The sequence below is a fragment of the Zingiber officinale genome, chromosome 3A, assembly GCF_018446385.1.
Source record: "Zingiber officinale cultivar Zhangliang chromosome 3A, Zo_v1.1, whole genome shotgun sequence".
Lineage (NCBI taxonomy): Eukaryota > Viridiplantae > Streptophyta > Magnoliopsida > Zingiberales > Zingiberaceae > Zingiber > Zingiber officinale.
The window spans coordinates 63,195,552-63,211,336 of NC_055990.1; the positions used below are offsets into that span (position 1 = coordinate 63,195,552).

The following is a 15,785-nucleotide window of genomic DNA, read 5'->3' on the forward strand; positions in this document are numbered from 1 at the left end:
GTGAGACTTTATATGATTTTCTACATATATGGATATGTCAATGAAGTTCTTACTGCAGCTTAAGTGCGAGTTTCCTTCAGCTTGAAGTATTCAAGTTATCTTGGTCATAGAGACTATACTTTGATATCTTAAGTAAGCATCTTCGAGGAGGTGTCGACTCGAGATAATTGTATATAAGTTGAAGTGTATGAAAATATTTGAATAGTCAATAAAGGATTCACCACTCCTTATAAGGAGATGTTGTTAGTTAGAGCCCTAGAGCCAATCATTTGATGATTGTTGTATGGAATCGTTGTATCATATTCTTGTATATAAATAAAGACATTTGTTTTGGTTATTATACTTACTTGTATTATTGCCAAATAACTAAGTATAATAGCGTCCTTGAGTAGAAGGTTCTTACCTATATCAATCGATTGGTTGAATCGATAGTGAGATAATATAGGGACCACTACTCTTAATCATTCCTAGTCAAGTATTAACATTCAGGGACAATGTTAATGCGACGAGACTAGCATGTAGGTCAACTCGATGACTTGATCTCACAAGTCATGGATATGGAGATATCAAGTTGACACATGGGTATGCATTGGAGAATGTATACTGAATGACCCACCATGAGAAAGTATCATGGATCGTTATATGAGTGTCATATACTTTCTCATGTGGCTATTAGTATGACTACTAGTCCTTGGACCTGAAGTCACCATGGTTCCCTACATAAGGAGTTACGTACTTTGGTTTCGTCAAACGTCACCCGTAACTCGGTGGACTATAAAGGCGATTACTGGGTATGTAACAAATTATACGGAGGGATGTGAGTGATGTAGATGAGATCTATCCCTCCTATATGACGGGAGAGACATCGATATTCTTGATAGAGTGAGACCACTAAGTGCATGGCCATGCCCAAATGAGTCAATATAAGATATTGAGCTCATTTGATCGAGTGAGTCTACTTGGAGTTCGAGATTTAGATTGATTAGGGGATGACATGGTCTATGTCTCATATTGATCAATCTAGATGTCTAGGATAATGTCATATATTGTGAGGAGTCACAATTAGTAGTCACAAGGTGATGTTGGATCTCAACATTCTTGTAACTTGGGTAGTAATGATGTGTTGCTAGATACCGCTCATTACTTATGCTTCTAAATAGGTTTAGGAGCATTGCCAACGTTACAAGAACCTATAGGTTCACACACAAAGGGCAATTAGATGGAGATTAGGTTCATTTGATGAACCTAAAGAATTAGGTTCATGTGATGAACCAAATTGGATTAAGAGTAATCCAAATTAGGTTAATTGAGTTGGACTCAATTTGGTTCATGTGTTAAGTGGGTCTAATTTGGACTTAGACTCATTTAATTAATTTAATTCAATGAATATAGATTCATTAAATTTAAATTGACTTGAACCAATGGTTAGATTAGATCAACCAAGGGAGAGAAGTGGTCAAGTTTGACTTGACTTGAGAGGAAGATGAAGGGTTAAGTTTGACTTGACCATTTGCCACCTCATTGGTGAGTTGGCATTAAGTGGCCAATGGTGATGCTCCACATCATCAATGTTACTTCATGGTGTGCCATCTCATGAGGGAGATCAAGAGTTTTTGACTTGAAATTCCATAGAGTATATAAACCTTTTTTTGAAAGTGGTCGGCCACTTGTGATTAGTGTGGGAGTTTCATTTGTGTTGTGAAACCTCCATCTTCTTCCTCAAGCTCTTCTCTTCTCTCCCTCTCCTCCCTTGGCCGAACCCTAGAAAGGTGCTAGCACTCCTTTTGTTTGGTCTCTCCATCTCTTGCTTGTGTGGATACACATAGAGAAGTGTCTACTTTGACACTTTCGAGATCTAACGAACCGAGGACGAGCGGGATTGCGAAGAGCTTCGCATCAAGGGTAAATTCCTTCTCCTTGTAGATCTAGTTTAGAACTAGTGTAAGAAACTCGTACTCGTAATGTTTTCGAAATTTTATTTCTTCGCACGGATCCGTGGCATGGGGGTTTCAGGGTTTTCGCAACGCAAAAAGCAATTTTTGCGGCCCGAAAAATCCAACAGATGTATATCCTATGATCATTTATTAGAATTGCTACTCAAAGTCTGGTTAAAAAGCATCACATGTTAATATTATTGTACTCTTAGGCACATGTACAAATAACTTGAATATGAAGGACAAGAAAATATTACTTGAGCTAGATGTGCCATAGTCAGCCTAGTGGGGACTAACACATAGACCATATCCTAAACCAAGTGGATATAAGACAAGCGAAAAGAACAAGACATAATTTACTATAGCTATTGAAGGGTTTAGAAATAATTATGAAATCAACTATGAGTTTTTGGTCAATTTGGATTATGATGTACCACTATGTATCACTCATGATCATTTCATAATTAATGATTAATTATGGACGACCAATATAACTGAGAACTTATAAGGTCACGCGCATTATGAATTTATGTTAGAGACTTAAAATGAGTTTGAGAATTAGATTCTCAAATAGAGAGAGGCAAAGTTTGGTTGAAAAAGACAAAAGACAAATATGGAAAGATATTTATTGGAACAGAAACATGGATGAGCTATGCCTATTATAAGAGATATAAATTCATTATGGTTTGATAATAAACTAAAAGGGGTTTAGTTTAGTTATGAAACAACTTGATTTAATAATAAACTAAAAGAATTTATTTTAATTAAGAACTAAGATGGATCGGCTTTGCTTATTGGGTTTGGGAGATGACTTGTTCCTCAAATCATGTAGAGGTGTATGAATACCCCCTATGAGGAGAAGAGATGAGTGATGTTTACCAAATGCTCAAATTGCTTATAAAATCTTATTGACTATATGAAAATTTTCAAAGTTAAAGCTCGTCAAAAAATTTCTTCGATCAATCATATCACAAGAAAGATTGAATAGATTAGCTATGTCATCGATTGAAAAAAAAATTACTTAACAATTTAATTATACATACTTGATTAATATTTTTACTCTAAAACTACAAGTCGGATTATTTTTTTTTAGTGATCATTTTGGATATATTTATCTTAATTTTTTTATAATAGAAATATTTTGACTATTGCGTATTGTTTAGTTTTTTTTGTCTTTAATTGATTTAATTTGAAAAATATTATTATAGAACTAAAAGAATACGAAGGCACATTGTGATTTAGGATTTTTTTTTGTTCAACTAGACTCAGATTTAAAAATTGTTAAGATGGACTAAAATTAAACCACTGATCCATTCACCCTAGGAAATACCATAACAAGACAAGATACATGATTCACAGTGCTATATATCTCACTGGATTGAGCTTTAACTATAGATAAAAGGCTCTGTTGTTCCTACTATTTCACCAATATAGAAGTTTTTGTGTTCCATGTAACATCAAACAAATCCTACAAAAACGAGCCAACTTTCTTACAAGCACAGAAAAGTATGACAGGCAAGAGACAGCCATAGATGCAAGAAAACAAGAAGCATGAAATGGAAAATAATCCCCTGTTCACTTGAAGAAGAGATGGGGGCAAATTTTCACGACACAAAATCTCCCAAGTCACTGAGTCGGGACGACTTAAAAACCCCCAGAAATGGTGAGGAAAAAACAAAAATAAGAAAGGTGAGTTGAATTTTGGATCGACAGTTTTGGTTTAGAGCGTGTAGATGATGAGGAAGCAAGGGAGCACTGCGCGGTGATCAAATACCAGAAGCTCCCCGCACTCCAGACTCACCGACTCGGCCTCCGACGACTCGTTCTCCGACTCGGAACTGATTAGGCCGGCTACGACCCGGCACACCAGCATCCCACGTCTACCGGCAGCTCCGCCGCCGCTCGTGTGGGCTATGCCACTGCTGGAGAAGGTCCGTACGCCCGACACCTTCTTCCCCGCCGACCACACCGCGCTGCGCACCACGCCAGCGTTGTAAACCAGCCCACTGCCGCCGCCGCCGCAGTGAAATCGTAGCATCTCATTCCCGTCGGCGGCGCAACGCGCGTCTGCGGCCCGTGCTCGGGCCGCGGCTCGGCACTCCTCGAACCGGGCCACCGTTCGCGCCGGGTTGTGGACGCGGAACAGCATCTCGATCTCCCCCGGGAAGGCGGCCGCGCCTTCGCCGGAGAAGGACCAGCTGGAGGCGAAGATGATCTCGACCACGCGGCGCGATGATTGACCGGCGGGGAGATCCTCGAGCGTGGGGAAGGGGAGCGCGAGGGAGCGGGGCCCAGCAGCAGGCGAATGAGGCGGCCGGACTGGCCTCTGCTTACTCTTGGTCTTCGGCCTGGGCGTCGATGAGGGGTATTTCGGTAATAAGCAGACATCCTTGACGGCGTGGGAGTCGTTGCCACAGGAGACGGAAGAGAGGATGGGCTTCTTGGCCAAAGACGACGAAGACGAGGGTGTCCGGGAGTACACGACGACATCGTCGAGGGCGTTAGAGTTGCAATGCAGGGAGCGCAGCCACCCGGTCCCCATACGGCTGTGACGATGCCAAAAGGAGAAGCGAGAGGGAGATGAGAAGAGTTAATGTAATGGAGATGGTGTTGAAGTGGAAACTTAATTGGCAGATTAATTGAAGAAGCATGTGGGCGTAGTGAATGCTAGAAACAAGTAGTAGCCAAGACATTTATAATTTAATCTAAAAAATATTTATAAATTTTGGACCCATCCAAATTAATTCAAATGACAACCTCCGAAACATTTTTTTTTTAAGTGTACCTATGTCCGCTAACTTTATTCCATACTCTATTTAGATTTATGATGATATTCACTCAACAATAATAATTATTTATTGTTAGGACTCTTGCGACTCATATTATGTTTAATTTTTTAATTTAGAACTCATATCATCATCATGAATTTTAGATAAAACTATGGACTTTTGATTGTTAATCAATCCAAATTAAAATTCAATATATTCTTGAGACTCTCGTAGGTTAATCATATCCTCCCATCTTAGTTTTCACATTTTATTTAGTGTGTTATGAGTATATATATTAAAGATGATAAATAAAAAAATTCAACAAATCAATTAATTTATGACGATTGATATACTAATTTAACATGATGTGTTAGGACAGTGAAATATATATATAGGGTTTTGATACCCTATGTGATAATCGCCTATGTGTTTGTCCGCAATGCCAGTTGGGGCATCCAGATTCAATTCATGCATCTTGATTATATTTTTTGATTTTTAAAAAATCAATGTTCCCTCAAATATAAACCCCAAACTATACTATGTAAATGTCTAAATTTTTTTCATTTAAAATTTTTTTTTTAACTTGAACATTATAACTTAATTGGAAAGTCTAAACCCTAGAAATAAAATCTTAAAATGCTTTAGCTTGAACATTATAACCCAGTTGAGATGTCTCAACCTTAAAGGTAAAGAGTTTTTTTTTTTTTTAAAAAAAAACTATATCAATCCAGGCACCTGGGAGGTTGGATTTGATCTAGGACCTAGGTGACTGGATTTGATCTAGGCACCTGAGCACACACAATCACACACCAAATAGACATGTAGGATATATATATATATATAGACACACACCATGCGCCTTTGTGTATTCGGAGCACCTGGATCCAATCCGAATTTTTTTATATTTTTTTCTTATTTTCTGGGATATATTACATGTATTTAGGGTTTAAAATTTTAAGATTTGGAAGTTGAGTTATAATAAGTTCGTCAACATGATCCAAATGATTAGAGGTAAAGCCTATCCACTTCAACTTCATCAGGTATTTGTTGATATAGCCACTGAAAAAAGAGACATTCTATGATGATTTTTTTAAAAAAATGTTACAAAAAATTTTGGGATGAATTTTTTGATGAAAATTTTTTCGTTGCGAATAAGCTGTTGCCAAATTCTACGACCAAAAAAATATAAATTTGACACCAAATTTGGTGATGAATTTTATTTTCGGCATCAAATTTATTACAAATTTACAACAAAAATAAAATTCATCGCAAAATTCCCAAACGTAAATTTGTTATGAAATTCTGATTTCATCCTAATTTTTGCAACGAATCCGATTTTTGTCACAAATTTGGCAACGTAAATGGATTCATCGCTAAATGTGTGACATCCAAATTTGGCAACGAATAATAATTTCGTTACCAAATCTGCAACGGTTACGAATTCATTGCCAATCTACTAATTGGGTAATTTTGCAATAAATCTTTCTTCATCGCAGAATTTGAGATGAATCCATAGATTCATCCCAATCAGATTCGTCCCAAATTCTGGGATGAAACAAGCTTCGTGAGAGAATCATTGATATCACAGTAATTTATGATAATTTGGCGACATTTTTTTCGTCATCAAATTTGTTCCAAAATGAGAAAATTTTGCTTGAAATCAAACCATTTTAGCATTTTATGTTGTTAATACAATCCAATCCAAATACAATCCATTTACAAACCTGTTTATAACACATCCTACTTAACATATACATCCAAAACATCCTACTTAACATACACGCCCTATTTAACATATACATCACATCTTATTCATAACATACACATCCTATTTAGCATATATCACATGTTATTCATAAGATACACATCCTATTAATATTCCAAACCAAATTTACAATCATACAAGTCCAAAGTTGTCAAAATGAAACCATACAAATAAGTTAAAAGAAACATATCAAATTCATGCAAGTCATCATATCAAAAAATATCTAACATTCTCTAAAAAGTTAAACAAGTCTATTAAAATAAAAATATACAAACATCACCAACTCATTTTATTCTTTCTTGACAAACACTTTTTTCTCCTTCCATTATTCTTCTTTTCCTGCATCAAAATAAACAAACAAACAAAAATGATCATTTATAATAAGAAATAAAATATCTTAAACTAACACAAAACTTAATACTTACTTTTTACTCTAACATGAATTTTTAATCTGTACTAGTTTTTTGACCTCAACAACCCTGTTCAAAATAAATTAACAATATTAATAAAAAAATACAAAATTTAAAGGTTCACAATCAGATAATTAATGTTAAAAAATATTAATTATTAGACAAATAACATTCATACATAATAAAGTCATGAAGAATCATCACAACCATCTAAAATGTCGTCACCACCATTATCACCAAAATGGGGAGGAATCTAACTTAGAGTGGAGCTTAGTTGAAGATGTTGCATTATCAAGTCCTGTTATGATGCAAATCACTAATTTCCTAATCCCTTTGTAACATTTGTTGATCCCTTTACAACAATTCTTGATCTCTTTGCAATATTATCCCCTTCAAATGACTAACCTCTTTAGTCAAACTATTTATCTAAGCTATTTATCTAGGCCCTTATTATTGGTGGGGTAGAAAAAGATGTACCAACAACTCTTTAGGTTTTGTTCAAGGAACTCATTTCCAATATCCTTCCCCCTTTCTCGGTCCCCCACCGGCCTATATCCATAAACTCATATTATTGTCAACAGAGGGCTCAAATCTGCTGGAGTCTTCACTAGATTTGGAATTTCTTAGTACTAGCTCTAACTCATCGTATTTATCATGTATTGTTATAAGAAAAATTATAATAAAATTACAATAAAAATATTTTAAAATCAAATAAAGATTATTCCCAACCTTTATTGCTTTAGCTATATCCCCACTCCAAGCCTTGTCTTTTTTTGTAAATGTATGGGTAAAAGTATCTATGAATGAAGGCCCCTTCCCCATGTCTTTAGTCTAAAAAATACTATTAGAAATAATGAAATAATTTGATATAGATTAATAAATTAGAGAGAGTGTTAAAAAATTTACCAATATGTGTCTATGCTTATCTATATTAATAGAATCTCCCGCATATATTGTAGACAAGTCTCCGGAATTATAAGTTTGATTCATTCTATTCTATTGACTCCTTTGTTTGCTCTCCTCAATTGCACAAATATTGGAGATCTTGGCCCAATGTTCATCGGTGATACAGTGTGGCTTTTCCCTAGAGTTTTGGCAAGACTCAGTACATGTCAGATGTGATCACCATATTTTTTTCTTAAATATTCTTTTTATCTCCATCTCCTCACTTAAGTCCCAATTGAATGCCCACAAAATTGGAAAAATTAATTGATTATATATTCACTTTAATTATATATATAAACTGAAGGTGATATACCTTGAACTCATTCCACCATAGGTCCTTTGTGGTCATTAGAGTGCTTGAATATGTCATTGAAGCACCTTCCCAATGGTTATTCACGATTCTATTAATATCATGAATAACCCATATAGAATTTTTAAATCTACCATAAAATTATAAACAAATAATATTAAATAATTAATATAGTTAAAAAAATAAAATATTTTATAATCCTTACGAATTTCTGAGTAAGACTATAAACTCCTAAGGGTCTATAAACTTAGTAGCTGAGTTTCTGGCTGAATCAGGAACATATGTGTTAGAGTAGGTGCCCTACAAAGCCAATTGTTGGCTAGGACTTTATTAACTCTTGTAAATAGACAACATTTATTTTAATATAATTCAATTTAGTTTGGCATTCACTTTATCTTTATACCCATGCTAGATGCATAGATAAAGTGTTAGAGTGTATACTAAAAGCCTACCTTTTTGTAAACATTTATTTTAAAATAAAGAATCACATTGGTCAAATGTCTACTTTTATATGCTAAGTGTAGTTGTTCAATTAATTTATATTATAAATAACATGGTGTGTGGTGTCACACACAGAAGATCATATTATCGGTTCCTTATAAATTATAAATAGTAGCTCACGATTAAGATGGATAGGAACAAACTATTGGAATAGTCGTAGTGTAATTTGATATTAATTTATCTTAATTATAAAGTTACACTAGTACACTCTGAGTGTATTGAGCAGGACCATTTGAGGTAGTATTTTTTTATACTGACTATATAAAAGAATAATACCTCTGTTATTATGGAAGTGTGTACTCTTAATCATGATATAATAACAAGCACATATACTTAATATTTATTTCTTTAATTTATCAAAGGGTGCGATTTAGTTCGATAAATCAATAGGCCCAATAAGTTGGGAAATGATATTATTTATATGGTGTGTTGTTGATTATAGAATGAAACTGTGTCCTAATAATCTAGGTTGATGATGTCCCCTTGAGGAGCTCATAAGAATTGTCATGTAAACCCTACAGGTGAACTTAGTCTGACATGATGATAAGGTTGAGTGATACTATTCTTGGAGCTAGATATTAATTAAGTGAGTTGTCAGTAACTCATTTAATTAGTGGGCATTCTATATCTTAAACATAGGGAGATTAACACATTCATGATAAGAAGGAGCCCAAAATGTAATTTGGGATTGATGCGGTAGTTCAATAATAGATCTTTAGTGGTATGAGTTATTATTGATGAACTTGAGTTGAGTATTCGGGGCGAACACGGGAAGCTCAAGTTCATCGGGAGACCATAACCAATTCCTCCTCTTGATCCCTATTGTAGCCTCTTATATATAGCCTTATATCCACCCAAAGTCTACACTACAAGAAAATCTTCATTCAACAACACTCAAACGACAACAGTTTTATGCCAAATCATTGTCTTTTTACCTTTTAACAAAAACCGTTGTCTTTTAGCAATTTTTTTAGCTTACGACAACGATTTTTAAAAATCGTTGTCTTTATATGTTTTTTTGGGTCTACAACAACGGTTTTTAAATGCTACGATAACAGTTTTTGAAAATTGTTGTTTATGTGCATTTTTTTTGGGATTATGACAACGGTTTTTGAAAACTGTTGTCTATTAAGTGTTTGTTGAATACACTATTTTTTTCCTTCGCCGTTTTTTCCCTTCGCCATTTTTTGCCGCCGCATTTTTTGTTTCCCTCTCCTCGAAATTTTTTGCCGCTGCATTCCCCCTTTACCTTCTCGATCCTTCATTTTCGTCCAACCTATGATCTCTTCACCTACTTCAGGTTTTTTTTCTCCTTTCCTCTCCAAGCCCTAAACCTACCGCCCCTTCTCCTTTCCTCTCCAAGCCCTAAACCCATCGCCCCTTCATGACTCGTAGAGAACCAGTCGCGGGGAGAGAGAGAGATGGGCAATAGAGGCCACAAGGTTGGAAAACCTTACCACGATGATTTCAGCAAAGCCGATTCTAATCTTTCCCTCCTCGCGCAATTCCCTCTCGGTTCTTGCATACTCGATCTTCTTGCAGATCACAACTTTTCCCTTTATTTACCGGAAGAGGAGGTGGCCCTCTCCTCTTTGGCCATCGATGAGGCGACGAGAGCCCTATTTCCTCGCCTTTCCTTTCTCTTTAAGGTTTGGTTTCCGTCCTTGTATATATTTGGTTTCCGCACTCCAAGGGCATCTCCATCTCGCCGCCGCTGCATCCATTACGATCGTAAGCACTACCTCAATTCTTTCTCTCAGTACAACATTTGATGGATGCATGTAGATTAAATTGTTTAAGGGATCCTTCTCTTCTTTTTTTTTTTTTGTCAGATTGTTTGAGATTAGGGCTTTTTCTCTTGCCAATTACTTCTACAGTCAATGAGTGGACTGCAAAGTGTATTTCCAAAGCATAACAATTTGTCTAAAAGTTTGCGTGAAAATTTTACCGTCAGTTGATGGTTAATATGATTTTTTGAACACTGTTGGAATTATGTATAGCCTCGACAACCGCTAAAATGCTGTTTTGTTTGCTTGTGTCCTTGCTTTAGTTAGCCAGAGACGTCCAGAATGCTGCTGTTTAATTTACTCCAGAATTTCAACTCTTTCTTATCTTGTTAGTCACAGGGCCTGGAAATAGAGATGAATATTCATTTTGTCCTTTTAATTTATCATTAGTGCATGCACATCTTTTGGGAACTTCATACTAGCATGATACAAAAAATAACAGCTATGCAATTTTGAGACCACAGTATTCATCAATTTAGTACTACTATGTTGATTTCTCACATTCTATGATGCATTGAGTTATACAACTTTAATATGTTTAACAAATATGGTTAGAAGTCTTGCAATTCTTAACTATTGATTGTTGAGACTTCCTTAGTCATTTGTTTTAAATTCTTTCTTTATTTTTATTTTTTTTCTTGTGTCTGACTTTAATTGACAATCGACGATTGGACTTAAATTACTTGGAAGTAGATACTTTACACATTAGGTTATGTTTTGTGTTTCATGTCATCCCTGCGTATCATAAATTGTGTGGAGCAATGTGAGAGAACTGGAATAATTGGTGACCACACAATTTAACAATGCCTGTATTCCAGCAATGATCTGCCCCTCAATAGTTCATGGTATATACAAGAGCCACTTTATTTGCAGTGGAAGCAACTGAATTGCAGGAACTGTTGACTGTCGAGGAACTGTGGGAGAGAGTTAAACTTCCAAGAAACTATGAGAAGACTATTGAAATTATTGACAAGCATATGGTACTGTTACTCTCACTGACTAGTTCTTGAAATCTATCTTTGAAGTATTGAATGATTTACTGTTTTTGTTTTTCTCAAGAGTTCTGGCCTAAATTACTTGTGCACAAAATAAAACAACGACTAACGAAAATGACTCAATGTCGAATCCGCATGAGAAAGATTGAATTGAAAGTGAGGTATGCAGTACTCTTTGTCAATATCCAAAAAGGAGAAGAAATATTCTTATTTTCATTATCATGGTCATTATCATCATCATCATGCCATTTATGTTAGGGAATGATTGAAATTGCAACCTTATGCCATTTACTTAGGGAAAAGATAATGACAGTGCCCAGAAAGGAGAAAAGAGAGAAGCTAGGAGGGAGGAAAAAGCTGAAAAGGTTGCAGTTTTGGATAAGGTTACATTCATTGCTTTGTGACTCTTCATCTGTAGCACTCCATTTAGTGTAATTGGTTATTTGCTAGAGCGCCTAAAGAAAGGTATTTATGGTGACATATACAACTACCCTGTCGAGGCATATAATAATATCTTGGAAATGGAAGGTCTCCAACCAAGTGCAACTGAAGAAGAAGAAGTAATGATCAGACTCATTCTACCTCATCTTCTTTTCTCGCAACTATTTTTGGTGGACAATCCAGTTTGTTCTTATTTTAGCAGGAGGCAGAAATAGAGTATGTTGAAGGCTATGATGGACTTGAAGAGGAAGAGGACATGGAAGATTTTGATGGTCTCATGAATGATGAATCCTTTTTGGGCAATGATGAAGGTAAAACTCTAATCCCTTTATCCTCCAGGTATTTAGATTGATGTAACAATAGCACAAACCAGCAATAAGTAAATTTCTTAATGACTATAGGGAAGATATATAAAATGTAATAGCTGTACTGAACTCCATGATTGGTAGTATGCTCAGCTTGATTAATTCATCAGTTTGGACTTCCTGAGCAATAAATTAATTTGGTACAGATGGAATGCAAGAAGATAATGAAGAAATGGATCGTTTAGAACAACACATTCCCAAGAAACTACGAGCACTGTTGGAATCTAAATCACAAAAGACAGATGGTGACTATGCTGGCAAAAAGCCAAATAGAAAGGGTCGGGTAATAATTGAGGTATGCATCATCTTCTTAATCAGCTGGCCCTACTAAATATCTTCTAAAATGCTTTTACTGATAATTAGCTTCTCAGCACCAGTCACCTTCGTTTGTCCTGATTATAACAGCTATAAATCATGTCTAAAAGTTCTTTCCATTTACTTGTTTGTGGCAACTGCTTAGTAGAGAATTTTTTAAAATAGGGAGATAGTCGGCTGTTTTGATACAAAAGAGCCTTATTTGGCCATTTGGCCTTTTACCCTTTGTTATCTATTTTATCATCCAAGCAATGTTTTCCTTTTGTCTCATGAATAATGCCTTATTGTTTTCACTTTGAAATGAGACCTTGGAGGTTTTATGTTGCCATATGATATCAATTTGAATTATTGTTCTATATTTCAAATGATTCTTCAAAAAACAAGCCGTTAAATGACTATCGCTATGCATATATTTGGATTACAGGTTGAGGAGTAAGGAGATCCAAAACAGAAGGCACTTTTGTTAGATTGATTTCATACATGTGCTTTTCCTCCTTTTGTTGGGTAAGATAGTATTTCTCAAATCACACACTCAGCAAATCCATAGCTTACATGTGGCGTGAGACTGCCATAGAATTGACATCTAATAAACTTGTCATAGAATTGACATCTAATAAACTTGCACATTGCAAATGCATAATTCTTTACTTTCAACTTATAGGTTAATTGATGTTTCTTTTGTTAACAGCATGTGGAAGATCATCATCTATACTCATTAAACTATATGCACTGGGGTGCACCAAAAATATGGTATGGAGTCACAGGGAAAGATGTCTTAAAATTAGAGGAAGCTATGAAAAAAAATCTGTCAGATTTGTTTGAAGAACAACCAGACTTGCTGCACAATCTTGTATGTATATGTTTGGTTATGTCTCATGTGCATTTTTTATATGTCGAGATCTCCTGGTGCCTTATCAAAGGGATGAAAAGATTAGACTTTTTGATGGAGCTGGTGTGGGAAGACTGGATTTATTATGGAATTGATGATCAACAATGTTGGAAAAGGTTGACATGGAAGAATCAGCAAGTGAGAAAGAGGAGTCCAATGAAATTCTACAAGTTGAAGATTGTGATGGGGCTTGGGTTGACAATAATTACTTGCAATCCTATATGGCATGAACCACCATCACAAGTTTCTAGTCTTTTAACTATTGTTCATTAGTTGTAAATGAAGTTTATTTATTTATTTGTATTGGGATAAATTTTATTTGAATATTAGACATATTTCTTCTTTTGTGATTGTAATTCTTGTATAAGTAACATTTTGAATGACATTGATATGGAAAATATTCTTTCTTTTGTGATTATGATTCTTTATTATATATTTATATTGAAATATGATATATATTGGTATTAAAAGATAATAATTTAAAAGACAACGATTTAAAATCATTGTTGTTGTTTATCACCCTCAAAGACAACGGTTAAAAACCGTTGTCGTAGCCCCAAAAACGGTTGTAAACTCGCATTGTTAATAAAAATGCTCTAAACAACAACATTTTTAAACTGTTGTCTTTTCATTCAAAGACAACGGTTTAAAATCGTTGCAAAACTGTTGTCTTTTCATTCAAAGACAACGGTTTAAAACTGTTGTCATAGCCCCCCACTTTTAACAACACTACCAATTACAACGGTTTTAAAGGGCCTATGACAACGGTTTTTAATCGTTGTCTTTTAATGTTTTTGTTGTAGTGCTAGCCTCTTAGCCCATGCTAGGGGCCGACCCCTATCCTTGCTTGGAGCCCAAGCAAGGGGCCGACCAAGCCAAGTTTGGAGCTAAGGCTAGGGCCGACCAAGCCTTGCTTGGTGCCCAAGCAAGGGGTCGACCAAGTATGAAAAGGGAAGAGGGTTTTATTAAAAATAAAATTTTGATAAAATCTTTCCTTTTATGTTTTTATCCACATGGTTTTAAAAGAGAGTTTTAAATTTTAAAATCTTTCCTTTTATAGATTTTCTACAAAGGATTAAAAGAGAGATTAGATATCTTTCCTTATTTGTAATTATCTATAATGTGAAAGAAAGATTTTAATTTTTGACAAAACTTTCCTTTTTTTTGTAACCATGATATAAAAGGAGTTTTATTTTTAAATCTTATCTTTTATAGATATCCATACAAGGATTTAAAAGAGAGAGATTTTAATTTATAAAACATTTTTAATTTTTATTTAAAATCTTTGCTTGTATGATTAAACAAGGTGTGGCTGACCATAGAGAGGAATAAAAGGAAGTTTTATTTTTGTTATAAAACTTTCCTTTTTTGTATTCACCAAGGAATATAAAAGAGGGGGAGAGAGTGCCTTCATGAGACACACAACTTATTTTATTGTTCCTCTCCTCCATCCTTGGTGGCCGGCTCTAACTCTTCTCTTTCTCTTCTTCATTGTGGCCGGCGGCATCATCTCTTGTGGAGCTCTTGGTGGCCGGTAGCTTGGAGGTGAAGAAGTATAGAAAGGAGGCATTGTTTTCTAGCATCCCTTGGAGCATTGTGGTGGTGGCCGAAACTTGGAAGCAAGGAAGGCTTTGGTGGTTTTCTTCTTGGTAGATCGTCACCCACACGACGTCCAAAAAAAGAAGAGGAATACAATAGAAGATCAAGAGGGTGTTGCTTACAAAGATAGGTATAACTAGTAGTTTTATTCCGCATCATACTAGTTTTCTTTGTATGGATTTTGAAATACCAAACACAAGAGGCTAACGATTCTAGGTTTCAAATTTATGATTCGAGTTTGTGTTTCTTTTTTTTTTCGATCTTGTGATTTGATTGTTCTTAATGGTTAAACCTAGGGTTACTATAAGGAGATTAAATATTGAATTTCGTTGAAAGGCTTTGTCTAGGAAGTGGTGGATGATCCTATACCCAAGAAGGCCTAGTGTCTCGCCATGTTTAACCTAGAAGCCGATCTCTGAAATAAATATTTAATCAAATTTGTAATATGATTGAATTTAGATTAATAATGTTAAGCATCCTTTGCAATCTAAGTCTAAACCTCTAAGAACAGATAAGTTGAATTTAGAATCAATAATGTTAAGTTCTGTTTGCGATTCCAAATTTAATTTCTAAAGAGCACAATAGGTTGTTAGGAATGGTTCAGGACTTGTACAAAATTTTTGTACAGGAGAACCAGTACGATATTCCGAGTAGAAACCAACATAAAGTCCTTGGATATACTATAGTGAGATGTGGTGGTATATATGATGGTATGTTAGAGTGTATACTAAAAGCCTAGCTTTTTGTATAAATATTTATTT

General features: G+C 35.1%; 1 protein-coding gene and 1 pseudogene across 1 annotated transcript; one reads left to right on the forward strand and one right to left on the reverse strand.

Moving 5' to 3' along the window:
* Window positions 1-3,654: 3,654 nt before the first annotated feature.
* Window positions 3,655-4,476, reverse strand: LOC122050447. The gene has a single exon (XM_042611349.1). It carries the CDS (start codon window positions 4,474-4,476, stop codon window positions 3,655-3,657), a length of 822 nt encoding a protein of 273 aa, XP_042467283.1.
* A 5,578-nt stretch (window positions 4,477-10,054) lies between these two features.
* Window positions 10,055-13,276, forward strand: LOC122050448 (annotated as a pseudogene).
* Window positions 13,277-15,785: the final 2,509 nt, after the last annotated feature.